Raw genomic sequence first — 14,531 nt, 5'->3', positions numbered from 1 at the left:
TAGGTATCTAAAGCCATTTGCACATAACAAAATACGTATTTTATCAAAGTAATTGTTGAACTGAAATACAATTAAGAAGAAGTATATTAATAGTGAAATACAACTAAGAAGAAGTATATATATTTTTGGGAGAGTGGGGCCCTAAGCCATAGCTTATACGCAAATCCGGCACTGGGTGATGAGGGGGAACTCAAGGCGCCCCCTGCTCCGCTAGACACCGTGCGGCGCTAGGACCCCGCGGCCGCCGGACCGAGCGAGCGAGCGAGCGCGCCCTGGGAGGCGAGTCCTGCTCAGAACTTGCTGCCCCGGCAAGAGGAGGCAGCGGCAGCTTCTTTTCGCCTCAGCGCAGCGCAGCCGCGACCATGCGCGCCAGGTGAGCGGGGCGAAGCGGAGCGCGGGAATGCCGCTGGCCGCGGCTGGGCGGGCGGGAAGGCGGGCTCGGCTTGGCTCTATATAACCTGTTGCCCTTTCCCCGCAGGTGTCTCCCGCCACGGCTCCTGCTCGGGCTCTTTGTCTTGCTCGCTGCGCCCGCGTCGCCCCAGCGAGGTAAGGCGGCGAGGCGGCGAGGGCTGACCTCCTGCTGCCCCCCTGGCGGAAAGGACTCTGGGGGGCGAGGGGAAGCCTGTCCCTCTGCCGGTGCCTGGGGGGCGGAGGAGGACGAGGAGGAGGACTCATCTCAGCCAGCCTGCAGGATGCGCGTCCCGAGGGGGCTTCCCGGGACTCTGTCCTCCGGCGTTGCGCCCCGAGGGGCTGTCAGCGCACAAAGGGCGCCCGGTGCCTCCCGGAGGTCCGGCGAGAAGTTCGCCGCCTGCTCCCATGGGGCGGCTGGGAAGTGGCTGCTCCGCCGCAGCCTCCCTTGGAGGCGCTCTTCCTCTTCCTCCTCCTCCCCCTTTCCAGAAGTTCCTAAAGTCCCTGATGGGCGCATCATGCCGCTTTTTCGAGCGGCTTCAGGTTGCACTTCCTAACCCGGTTTACCCGCAAGTAAATCCCATGGAAATAAATAGGGGCTTTGTTCTGAGTAGACATAGTGAGGTTCATGGGTGCCAACTTGAATAAAATATTTTTTGGGGGGGTAAACCCTACCCCCGCATAATTGATCACATGATAATCAATTTGAATGGCGAGGCCCATCAACTTTGGGGACTCACGACCCCCTCAAATATTTTATTGGGGGGGCAGAAGGGACCTCGGCCCCTAGAAGTTGGCTCCTATGATTAGGTTGGAGTTGTCTCCACCCTGCTCCATCCTGAATTTATATCCTAAATGGTTAGCCAAAATAGTGCACCTGAGGTGCTGAAGCCAAACTTTTCTTGAGTCTACTGCTTGTGCTAGCGAATTAATACATGATAATAACACCTTAATATGCTATACTAGATGAATTATTTTCTTTTGGTGCGTCTAGAGAGAGGTGCTTGTGATGGTTAATTACTTAAGAGGCTCTGTTACAATGAGGATTTAAGTTTCTCTTGGTGTAATATTCAACTGATTTATTTTTTTTAAATGAAAGAAACTGCTTTGGTATAGAATACAAACGTTTTAAAAACTGTGGGGCAGAAAGAGCCTGCTTCTCTGGGATGCTTTACTCCGTGAAAAAGGTGTGTTCTGACTAACACTAACTGCACAGGGGCATGCCCTGCTTTGTATGGATTTTCAAGATTTAAAGGTGTTCCTCTCAGTCTTGCAAAACAAACACAACCTTGGCCAAATGTGGTTCTCTGCAGCAGATTGTGCTCAGAGTTAAGGATTTGCCCAGAATCTGCTTCCTACCAGGCTTGGAGAAGACACTTCGCCCCGCCTCCATATCATTCAAGTATGAAAATGTATTTTTTATGCAGTATGCTGATCATAAGTTTCCCTCTAATGCCTTCAATCAGAAAATAAGTATATTAATTAGTTTACATAATGGGTTTTAATGTATCTTAAGACAAAGGCATGAGAGTCTTGTTTAAAATGCCTTTTCTGCATTCCCCATCTCTGTAATGTGAATTTAAAACTTATCTTGGTTAGATATTATGTACATTTTGACTTTGGAATTGGTTCTTTTCTGCTTTCTGTCTTGTATTACTAGCATTTGCAAGTGACACATTCCAGACTAAAAGGCATTCTTAGCATCACTTGTGAAACCCTAAGTCTTAGGAAGTGGCCCTGAGGCTATAGCTCATAAGATGCTTTGCTTGTGCAAGTTCCATTGAAATCCTAGTTAAAATTATCTCTGCAGAGGAGCTTCCTGTCTTTCAGCTCAATGCACAGCCAGAAGTAAAAGTAATGTAACTTGAAAAAGCCAACATATATGGTGATGGACAAATAAATTGCAGTGCCATTAGATACTCACTTATTCAGATTGCATAGGTGCTGCAGGCTCCCACCATCACCTTAGTCTGTTGGCAAACCAGCACAGCCTAAACCACAAATTTATGTGGATTTGGTGTGTGTTAACTGGGTGTTGGATATGGTTCTGATTCTCCATGTAGATGTGCCATAAAACTGATTAGAGCTGGGGACTCTGTAGGACTAACGTCCAAGGAAGAGTTGTCAGAATAAAGTAAAAGGTTTTCTATGAATGTTTTAGGCTAGTTCCTATTTGTGCCACTTATTTGGGATGCATGTTGTGTGCAAATGTGCATAGTGACCAAAGCTGTTAGGTGATGGGATTCCTCCACCCTTTTTTGCATCTGAAACCTGGCCATACACTCATAACTGGAAATCTAGATTTTAGACCTTTGACAGATGAAATGTACAAGAAGCCATGAGAATATATTTGCTCTACAGCTGTGCAGCATAAGCTGAAAAAAGCTCAGGTGTCCTAGTTGCTAATTTAGTCCTAGAACCCTGCAGAGACACTTAGATATTGATAGCCTTTAAAGGAGTCAACCAAGGCTAATAAAAAGTGTTTGTACATTTTAAGGCAAATAACCTCTATATTGTTTTATCCACATAGGAGCTGGTCTGTAAACACTGATGAGAATGTAGTCCATGAAGTCAGTGAGACAACATGAACCTAAGTGTTTGCCAGGCAGGTGTTCTGAGGCACTTTTAAGATTTCTTTAAAATGCCTTTGGCTATTCATGAATCATGAGCTAATAAAACTCTTGTGTATCTGCACTATTGGTTAAACTATTAAATGTGAAACATTGTTTGGCTTTAAAGCTCTAGGGTGCTTAAGTGTGATCCACATGTACTGTCTTTGAGTGGAACCTTGAGTGACGCATTCTGTCAACAAATGCACACATTCCATTAGACCCTGCTTGTATTGACTGGTAGGGGGGAAGGGAAGGGAGACCTCTTTAACACTGCTTAATGGGAGCTTTAGGACTGTTTCATTCTCTGACTTCTAAAGGTAACATCTATTTGATTGAGCCGAAGCGAACATGTTAGGACAAGGAGAGGAAAGTTTGCAGAGGCCAGATGCAGTTTTCCCGCTCTCTTTCCTCTGCGTTTGCAATCTATCCAAGGAAGAAAAAGTGTTGAATGTCACATATTTGTATGGCAGGTTTCATTAATACAAATGATAAGCTCCTGGTGCTGACATTGTTGTGCAGCTGTTTTCTGCTGCATTGCCCTCCTTAGAGTTTAACAAGAAATCACCCTGGAGCTGAGCTGGTCAACTTTTAAGGGCACATCTCTTCAGGGCTGAAACCTTTCTCCTTTGGAAAGTAAACGTTCATATTAAGTTTCCCATTGGTTTGCAGAGAAGACACACATAAGGTCAGGGATGGGCATCCAGAGTCCAGATGTTCCTGGGCTCCCAATTTTCATCATCCCTAGCTGGTTGAGTTCAACAGCACCTGAAGTCTCAGAGGTTCATCAGCCCTGTTATATGTGGTTTCCATGACAGGTACCCTTTAATGCAGAGTGTGTTCATGGCTCCTTTGTATATAGTAAGTTCCACATGAGCCTCTTGAATTAAAACCAGCAACTTCATGGATGTATGCCCCGTTCACAATTCTAGCTTACGATATGGAATTATTGGAGAGTATATAATGCAGATGAGAGTTTGCTTCCCCATTTTATATTACGCCAACTGTAGAAGTTACTTGCAGGTGAGCACTTTATTCATATCCTCTGACATAACAGTGTGTGAATTGACTGTCAATATTCAACTTACAGAAGGAGGTTCTGTCACTTAAGATAATGTGCAAGAGAAAAGGTGTTAAGATCAAATCAGTTGAAGAGAAAGGTTAGTGACCCTATGAACAAATCCCGGAGATGCTACTTATTTGTATGGTATACTATAAGAGTATTGCTGAATTTGGATCTAGTTATTATTATTTATTAAATTTGTATACTATTCTTCATCCGAAGATCAAAGAACAGTTCACAATATAAAAATGCAACATGAGAACACAAAATACAGAATGAAAATGAAATAAAACAAATTCCCCCTCCCACAAACACATTTAAAAGGCTATTGAATGTTAATCATCCCAAGTCCTGGTTATAGAGAAACATTTTTGCCTGGCTCCTAAAGCTATATAGTGAAGGCAGCAGTGAGCCTCCCTGGGGAGAGCATTCCACAAATGGGGAGCTACCACAGAAAAGGCCCTTTCTCTTGTTGCCCCCTCCAGACCACTCACGGAGGAGGCAACGAAGAAGGGCTTCAGATAATGATTGCAGGGTCCAGATCGGTTCATATGTGGAGAGCCTGTCCTTGACTAAACTGATAGTGTTAAAAGGATTATCACCATCAAAGGTACTGACTGCATAGGCTGAAGTGATGTGAATAAGATCAGGTGAACCTTCTCTGCCCTTCTGTGGCATTGCCAGGAGGAGTTCAGCTGTTTTCCTTAACAATGGTTTGTTGCTTCTGCAGACTGAAACATTGTGGTTAATGTTAAATATGGTTTGTTTAAAATGGGTAGGAAACTGAATCTGGACAGTAGGCTGGATTCAAAACTCTCAACCCTAGCAGCATACTTTGACAGATGGATGGACTTGCAATTTAAGCAAAATGTCTTTGCTTTATTAGAATGTAAAGAAATAGAACACCCACATTGGCTGCCATATTGAATTTTTGATCACCTAGGACCTCCAAGAAGGCCCCTTCTTGTTCTCCACACATCCTCTCCAGCTATCACTTCTAGTTCCACATTTTGTGTGAGTGAGACAGAGGTGGTGGGTGGGTGTAACTACTACATAATTTGTTGGGGGCAGGGGCTTGTAGTGACATATGGGGAAAGGGATCTAGAGTGAGAAGGAGGACTGGGAAGTGGGGATGGTAATGGATGGAGTGATGGAAAGGAGAAAGGCTTCTGAAAGCTCTGGCCTTACTCGTGTATGGCCCCTGCCAGATTATCCCCAAGGGAGTGGGGCCCTCAGTAGAAAAAGGTTCCCCTTAAATATGTGTGTGAGAGAGAGAGCGACATGGGACCTAGCATGGTTCACCAGTCAGTTCCATGTTGCATATAACACCAGCATTTCATACCAGCAAGCAAGGAGAACTGTTTTAACAGAATGCATCTATAATGAAAAGCATCACATGGAACTGAAATAAAATCTAGATATGTTGCAGGAACAGAAAGAAGTAAAACTTTACCTAAATGAAAGTTTACCATTTCCCTTTGGCTGATGTCACTTAATCAGCTTCAGTTGTCATCAGAGGAAAGCAGTGCCTTACATACAGTTCCACCAACATTCTGCTTGCTGTAATGTGGTATCTTCTGAAGCTTATATGTGTGCAATATTTTAGACAAATTCTAGACTGACATGGTTCATGTGGGAATCAGATAATTATCTTAAAGTGCTTGATGGAGATCCATCACTAAACAAAGAAGGAGTTGTGGGTTAACTTGCACTTTTTGGACAAACAATGAGATAAAAAGGGAGCTTAATGTTTTGTTGTCTGCATTGTAAAGTGCCCTGGGATCTCAGCTGACGAAGGGTGGCAAGATAAGAGCCTATCTAGATCAGTATACTGCTCAATACTGATCTGCTGAAAAATTGTGGTGTAATTGAACTGTTTATGTTCTTCATATACTTTTTTATTATTATTAAAAGGGCATTGGATGTGAACATGTGCAGCGTTTGATAATCAATCTGCCTCCAAATGCACTTTTGGATTTACCTAAGGCATTGGCCACTGGTATCTTGTTTCCCAACAGGATAAATTTAAATTATCTTAAATGGCTCCTGAGGGATTTTGATGTGTGCAATATGAGCTGTGCTTTTGAAATGGTGACATTCTGATTGTTGCGCTTTATGCAGTCTCAAGATTCATGTAAAATCAATGAAAGAACCAGTATAGTTTTTTCTGTATTGCTGTGAAACTATGTGCAATTTGCATTGACAGTCCGCAGAAATATGCTCTGAATAGACTATAAAGGGCAGCTACAAAATGCCTGGTTGATGATGTAATGGTCACCTTGTCAGTAGACTGTTGTGTATATACACACAGAGTGACATTCCTTTTGCTGTTCTCCATGCATTGTACCTTTGTTCATATTTGTTTAATTATTACCAAATATGAAGGAGAAGATTGAAATGTAATTTAGTGGTGAAAGCCTAATTGTGTGGAGCTTTTCTGGGGTGCTATATTTTTTAAATAAGTTCTTGCACATCTTCTAATGCAGGGATGTGTTGTATTGAGCCCCCCTGTATTAACTAATTAGTAGACATCTTTTCTGTTCCTACTCTGTAGTTCTTGCAGACAGTCCTGTGTTTTCCCTACTGTGGTCTCTCTCTGCCAGCAATGGGTTGTATCTAACAGTGTCTCTCAGCTGACAAAAGGCATTTTGATCCAGCAAAGGTTCCAATAGTGGAGCCAGAAGGGCAGAAACTTTCACTGCTTCCCCCCCTACAGCCCCTCACCCCCCCATCTGCTCCAGAGTGTTGGGAACAGGATGGGATTTTGGTGTGTTTTTTTGGGGGGGGGTGATTGCTAGAAGGAAGGGGAATGGGTGAAAATTGCCTCTCTCCCTGTTCCTCTGATGCAAGATGGTGCTGGAAAGCAAACTCAGTGAATGCTAGGGAGCTATCCTTCTAGATTGGCTCATTGTGGATGTTGTGGACGTGTACTTCTGGATTGACATAATGGGCAAGAGTCAACTAATGAAGCCCTCTGTGCAAAGACTTCCACATGCACAAGAGAATTCTCTGTCCTCCAAACTAGCTCTGGGGAGAGTCAGAAGAACACTTGAAGAGGGCATGGTGGTGGGGAGGAGAGGGGGGATTGTTTTGTCTGGCATGCCAAAATGCCAAAATGAGGAGAGACCTTGAATTCCTCCCACTGTCTCTGTCTGTGTGGGACTGTCTCATCTGGCTTTCTAATGTGGAATTGTTATTTCCACAAAGCAAAAGCACAGAGTACTAAATGGCTGTTTAGCGTTTTCAGCACTTGGAAAAGCACATGTGTGAAGATCAGAAATACCTCACATTCCTCATGCAAAGATTTTTTTATGTTAGTGTTACCTAGCAGGTTAATCCCTTCCAGTTGTATATCACCTGCATACTAGAAAGTGCAAACATGTACAAAATGATGCACGTTGGGGCAAAAAATCCTATCTTCACATATATACCGATAGGATCTGAACTGGTGGTAACTGACCAGGAAAGAGATCTTGTAGTGGATAGCTGAATGAAAATGTTTGCCCAGCATGTGGCAGCTGTGAGGAAAGTGAATTCCATGTTGGGGATAATTAGGAAAGGGAATGAAAATAAAACAGACAACATCACAATGTATTTATACTAACATACGGTGCAACCACACTTGGAATACTGTAAATAGTTATGATGGCTGTGCTTCCAAAAAAGAGCAACCAAAATAATAACCTTACTAAGAGGAAAAGGGAAATCTACAATTTTGAGGGCCTTTTAGCTTAGGAAAGGGAGGACATAATAAATAAATATATATATAGTATGGGGATAGTGGATAAGGAAAATACCCCTCTTTCCCCCATAATGCTAGAACCCCATAATGCTAGAAGTTGAACGTTGGGAGGTTCTGGACAGACCAAAACAAAGTACTTCACACAGTGTGTAGTAAAACCATGCAATTTGCTTTTACAAGATGTAGTGATGACCACCAACTTGGCTGACTTTAAAAGGGGATTAGACAACTTTACAAGACTATAAATGGCTTTTAGTGATGATGGCGGTATATATTACCTTCCAGTAATCAGAGGTAGGATGGCTCTGAACATCAGTTTCTGGGGTTCATGGGAGGGAGAGTGCTATTGCTTGTGGGTTTCCAATAAGCACCTTGTTGCCCACTCTGAGAACAAGATGCTTTGTTAGTTAAACCAGCCACCCCCAATGTAGTGCCCTCCAGATGTTTTGGACTACATCCCAGCAAGCATGGCCAATGGTCAGGGATGATGGGAGTCATGGTTCAAAGTGTTTGTCATATAGACAAAAGGAGTTACTGCCATGTATGCTGCCTTGAGCTCACTGGAGGAGGAGTAAGATGCAAACACAATAGAATAATATTTGAAATGATCCTACATTGGGTCTAGGAAGGTCAGTAACAAGTTATGCCTGAGTCAGGTGAGTTAATAATCATAACTTGATAGAAGAGGCTACCTTCTCACTTGCATCCCATTATAGCTTCTGCAGTATTGTCCAAAAGCACCAATCTGACATGTGACTCTTGTGCTTGTGGTGAATTCCATTATCAAACATAGGTTTTTACAACTATGCAGAAGGATTTCTGCACATTCTGCTGTCAAACAGATTGATGATTATGCTGGGAAGGCTATTCTGGTGGACAGAGGGCAGAATAAATGTAGAAGAGGGCATAAGTTCACAAGCTTTGAGAAATGCTGCTTTAATGTCCATTCTGTGATGTTTGCAATGTTTGAATATTGGCATGGAAATCCGTGCAGAAATTGACTGGAACTTGTTGGCCTTTTAATTCCATGATTGGTTCCATGGAAAGTAAATACCTGACTTGTTATCTCCTCTCTCTGCTTATTACCACTGTGCTTTTTTCTTTATCTACAAGTGTTTCCTCCCTCAAGACATCCTGTCCATTGAAGATTATGAGAATCTTCCATTGGGCTTTGTGGGAGGTAGTAGCACTAATCTGGGGAGGGAGGGATTTGTTCTATCCTTTGACATCGAAATTAACTTTTTAAAGGATGCATGTGCACTGACTGCACTGACTGTTCTGACTGTTCTGATGGCACAAATTAAAAGAAGTTAGCAAACTCCCATGTTATGTTCTCCTATCCTAGATAGGTTGTTTTTGGCAGAAACAAGCAGCTTATTTTTATATTGGCCAAAGAAATAACAGTTTGCTCTTTGATGTTCATGTTAGATTAATAACCTGGAACCTGACCTATAAATGAAGCTTGCCACTAATACGTATTGATACTTTTTCAGGTTTTAAAGTCACAGTTGATATGTTTGTATTGGTGTATATATACACATGGGTATATATGATAGCTACACCTTGCCCTCCGCCCTCTTTTTATGATTACTGCATTGTATGGAAGTTTAGGTTCTGCAAGTTCATCCTGTCTTGCTTGCATGGTGAAATTATGGTGTGGGAGCTTAGTTGTCTGAAGTTTTTAAATGTCACTTTAGGTCCATATAATAAAGTTGTTCAGTATACCAGTTGAGAATAATGGATCTTGTAGTTTTAAAGAGATATCCTAGAATGGCAGGCTTGCTTCACAATGGGGTAACCACATCACATGCCCAAAGCATGGAGGACACCTAATGGGCAAACCATGGTCAAGGATGATTGGAATTGCCACATCTAGTCCAGCAACATCTAGAGGGTGAAATGTTTGGTTACTCTGGAATTGGGTATTAGTGTGACTTCATGGCCTAATACAAGAAGCAAGCAGTGTGTGCTGCAGGCTTTAGTAACTGACACTTTTGACAAATTGGTTTATGTTTGATAGATACAGCTGCCCATAAGAAGAGTCCCTTTTGTTTGCTTTTACTGTGTCAGCCCTCACCAAATAATTCTAGATCATAGTCTGCCTAGTGCTGTATTTAGAAGGCTTAACTGTGATTTATGCATTTGCCTTTTCTTTGAAAACTCCCATGGTTCTTTCCCTGTAGCTGTCATAGCATATAAAAGAATCCTGAACTCCCTCTCTTGATTACAAAGTAGAGAGGAATCTTAGCCAGATAACATTCCTAGCATCTCCCTCATCTCAGCCTTCCATACTATAAAATAATACCCGGTGAACTCCAAGCCCTAAATGTCTGTAGTGAGAGATAAAAGCAAGCTGCATGTGAAAATCTAGGTAATAGGAAAAAGTGGTTCTAGCTTTCAGTATCCAAAGTCACATTACCTTGTTAGGTTGCTCTGGGACTGTTTGCCAACTGTGCATAAATATCCATGCATTATAATTTATTTCTTTTACTTACCTTCCTGATTCCCACCCTCCCTCATGATTACGTAGTATTCACCTCCGGTCCCTTTTCAACTGTTTGGTTTGTATTTTTGCAAAGATTTCCAACAGCAGAGAATTTTGACTGGAACATATTGGGAAGCAAGTAGTATTCATCTTCGAAAGTCCTCAGAGTACTGTCTATAACAGGGGTGTCAAACTCAAATTCATCGGGGGCCGCATCAGCAGTTTGGTCACTCTCAAAGGGCCGGTTGTATCTGTAGGACTTTATCAAAGTTACTTTTCCTTAGGCACTGCTGTGTGTTGTCTTGAAGCTATACACTATTTAATATACCTATTCCAGTACAATTTTAAATAAGAATAGAAGAAGAAATAATAATGATTTTTTTAAAAAGATGACGAGATGGGCTTCCAGGCAGACTGGAGCCTGTTCCAACAGAGCAGAGCAGAAGCAAATGTTGCCTCCCCCCGCCCTGCCACCGCACTCAGAAGTCGGAGGATACGGAGCTGCAGTTTGGACAGCAGCAGTTTCTTCCTTGGAAGGGAGCCCCAGCGGCACTGCGGGCGCGGGTGGCCAGGATGTCCTGCTGGGGCCCCGAGCTGCTGCAGTTGCTCGCGGGGAGGGAGCTATCCGCCAAGTCCTCCGGCCCGGAGAAAGCCGATGTGTTGGCGTGGGGAGGGGGGCGGTGTTTTGTAGCCAGGCTCCAGCAGCCAAGTTGCTGGCAGGCTCCCACTTTGCTCCAGCTGCCCAGATGCCGACTCGGTCCTCTTCGGGGTGGGAGGTGCCCTGCTTTGCGGTGTGGCACACTGCTCGCCCGCCCGGCTCCCTCCACCCCACTCTGCGCAGCTGAACCGGCAGCAGCTTCGCCTCTCCCAGCCCAGCCGGGGTGCGCCGCCTGCGGCAGGACCTGCGCCGGGTCCCCGCTCTCCACTCGCCTCCGCAGTTCCCTTCCCCGCCTGCCGGCCCCGCTACTTACCCACCAGGGCGACCCCCAGCCAGCCCCGCGCCCCGCGCCCCCGGCCATCTCCTCGCCAGCTGCAGCGCCGCAGTGGCCTCTTCTTGCGGTCCGAGCGAGTGAGTGAGCGGCGTCCCAAGCATGGCTCTCACTCCCTGCCCTCGCTGCCAGCCTCCGTGGCTCTCTCGGGCTCCAAAAGTTGCCGCGCGCGCACGACCCGCCCCCTCGAGCAGCCGCGCCTGGGAGGCTCCGAGGGGCGGAGGCAGCCGGCTCCGAGCTCGGCTTGGTGGGACCGCCTCCTCCGCAGCAAGCCCCGGACTGGACCGAGAGAGCAGAAAGCCTCTTTGCCCGGCCCGCGAGGCAGGGAAGGCTGTTTGCGTGGGTCACTTTTTAGAAAGGCAGAGAGCCTCCGCCAGAGTGCGGACCCTAAAATCTGGGTCGGGACCAGTAAAAAGGACAAGAAGTTCGCTTCCTCGCCCTTGTTGCCACGGGCCACATGACGAGGTCTGGTGGGCCGGATTTGGCCCGCGGGCCTTGTGTTTGACACCCGTGGTCTATAACATGGGTAGATAAAACTCCTGATTAAGTAAAAGTAGCAAGCAACTTCTGAGAATCTGAGTGTGAATTTGGGCCTGGGGATGGGGTGGGGTAGGGAGATGTGCATTCTACCTGCTATCCAATTGTAGCTAAGGAACTCCAGTTATACAATGTTTCTGGTAGTGCGGGAGCAGGCAGTGCTGGAGCAGGATGCATCATTCTCCCTGCAGGAATGTTATCTCCTGCTCTGATGTGGCTGCCATTCTCCGCCCCTCCCTGTCCGGTGTCACTAGAGTGAGAATGGATCAAAATGAGTACCTGCACATTTTGGGTGGGGAAAGAATATGTGGATTGCTGGAATGTAGCAGCAATGCATCCCACCTTTTGAAATGACCTGGATTACAATTGCAGTTAATGACAGAGGCGAAAAGGACGAGATGGTTGGACAGTGTTCTCGAAGCTACCAGCATGAGTTTGACCAAATTGCGGGAGGCAGTGGAAGACAGGAGTACCTGGCGTGCTCTGGTCTATGGGGTCACGAAGAGTCGGACATGACTAAACAACAAAAAGAATATGTATAATGGCAAAATGTTGTAGGCAGACAACAATTGCCTTACGATTTCTATTTCCAACTATCCTCCTTTTTTCTATTTTTCCTAATAGAATTTTTCCTGATGTGCCTAAGACACCATAGATGTGCTATGCATCCTTTACCATGCTTATTTCAAATGCAGGCATACAGATTGGAAGAGGTTTTGTTTAACTGGTTAAAGTAGACAATTTTCTTTGAAATACAGTAATACATTTTGATCTGTTCTGTCAGTTGCTTTCAGTTTTCTTGCATTGTGTGCAAATACTTCAGGAACAGGACAGAAGTGAAGCTGAACAAACCTAAGAGGTACTTTAAAAGTGCTGACTTTCTGCTCAAACAAGCTTAAGGACCTGCTGGTTTAAGAGCTCAATAAAAGCTAACAAGCTCACTGGCCATGTTTGCCAAACAAGGCAAAATGCTTAATTTTATGGATCTCATATTCTCAAGTAGTAAAAAGGAAACAAACTCAGGGAAAGGGGCAGAGGAGCCATCTATTTAGGGCAAATAATGTACTAATACCGTGAATAGACACCTGATACGGACATTTGGAAAGCCTGTATATATTCTAGTATGTAATCAATTTTCTCAGCAGTAACTTGGGATTATTCTCACCATGTCTTAAGTGAAGCGAGAAGCATAGTATATGGATGTATAATCAGATAATATGGAAAGAACTGAGTGACTGGAGGGGGAACAGATTCATTTTGGGCTTATGTCAAAACAAATCATTTTGGGTAATAAAGTGGCAAGTCACTTTTTATCATCTTAATGTAGGAGGCAATCACAACCACGCTTGTAGAATTCATGTCTGTGAGGCATGATATTAATCTATCCACAAGACAGATAGAAAGTTTTGACTAAACAGTGCAATCATAAACATATTAACACCAAAACAGTGGGTGGAAATCAGCATCATGCTCTTCCAGTCATTCTGTCAGCACAAGCATTTCTCTTGCCAGAGAGAATGACCCCCCCACTCCTCTCCCCATGCTGTTCTTGGGGTTCTCCCAATCCTGCCCCCCCCCCAGTGATTTGGTGTGGGTGGAGAAGGAGAGCATGAGGCATCAGGTTAGTTGAATCCAGCCCAAAGTATTAAGAGGACTGGGTTTGCAGGACTTGCAGAAAAAAAGCTAGATTCTCAGATGGATGTGAGCACATGTTTAATAGGGTAGGTTTTTTCTTCTTCTTTTTCACTATCGGTTCCTGATGTAGCTGCTTATCATTTGCTTTTTTGCTTTTAAAAGGTACTGAGAATCACTTCACATGCAGCAAAGTCAGTGTGTGCTTGACTGAGAGTCTGAGACAACACTGAATTGAGTGAAATTGGTCCAGTATACCTGAAGGAGTGTCTCCACCCCCATCGTTCTGCCCGGACACTGAGGTCCAGTGCCGAGGGCCTTCTGGCAGTTCCCTCGCTGCAAGAAGCCAAGTTACAGGGAACCAGGCAGAGGGCCTTCTCGGTAGTGGCGCCTGCCCTGTGGAACACCCTCCCACCAGATGTCAAAGAGAAGAATAACTACCAAACTTTTAGAAGACATCTAAAGGCAGCCCTGTTTAGGGAAGCGTTTAATGTTTAATAGGTTATTGTATTTTAGTGTTTTGTTGGAAGCTGCCCAGAGTGGCTGGGGAAACCCAGCCAGATGGGCGGGGTATAAATAATAAATTATTATGATTTTGATTATTCTGAAATCTTCAGCTGCCAGAGTTGAAAGGGTTGTGTGTTTCATGTGATCTAGGAGCATGACTTTCATGCCACTTATATTGATGACCAAAATTACCTGTTGGTAGGAGCCAGATTCCCATGCAAGTCAGCTCCTGTTTTGATACATACAGTGACGTAGCTGCCTTGATCTGCTTTACCTGGCAGGGTGGGACTTCCCATTTGTTTTTGCGCTGTCTATATCTGTTAATGGAAGGGATAAAGAGGTTATGGGAAACTCTTGCTAGATCAGAGCAAAGGCCCACTTAGTCTAGCATCCTGTTCTTGTGGTTGTCAGCCAGATGCCTAAGGGGCACCCAACAAGGTGGCATTGAAACTTGCAGAATACTGGCTGAAGGCTGATTGAAGGGCATATGCTTAAAAATGGGTTATGTGAAGCACTTAATTTCCATTAAAATGCCTCAGTGGGAAGAACTCGGCCCATT

The 14,531-nt window shown here is 44.5% G+C and overlaps 1 protein-coding gene across 2 annotated transcripts in view; it reads left to right on the top strand.

Moving 5' to 3' along the window:
- Positions 1-258: 258 nt before the first annotated feature.
- Positions 259-14,531, top strand: part of COL18A1 (collagen type XVIII alpha 1 chain) — a 151,302-nt gene continuing 137,029 nt past the window's right edge. Inside the window, exons 1-2 of one of the 2 annotated variants that reach the window (XM_053397590.1) lie at positions 259-373; positions 479-546. In XM_053397590.1, coding sequence (XP_053253565.1) covers positions 363-373; positions 479-546 — 79 coding nt within the window. In that variant the 5' untranslated portion in view covers positions 259-362. Of the gene's footprint in view, positions 374-478; positions 547-4,116; positions 4,178-14,531 lie in introns of those variants that run through there. The other variant, XM_053397601.1, reaches the window with a different exon arrangement.

The sequence above is a fragment of the Podarcis raffonei genome, chromosome 1 (assembly GCF_027172205.1).
Source record: "Podarcis raffonei isolate rPodRaf1 chromosome 1, rPodRaf1.pri, whole genome shotgun sequence".
Taxonomy (NCBI): domain Eukaryota; kingdom Metazoa; phylum Chordata; class Lepidosauria; order Squamata; family Lacertidae; genus Podarcis; species Podarcis raffonei.
Note: the sequence above shows the minus strand (reverse complement) of the source record. Positions and strands in the feature narration are given on the sequence as shown.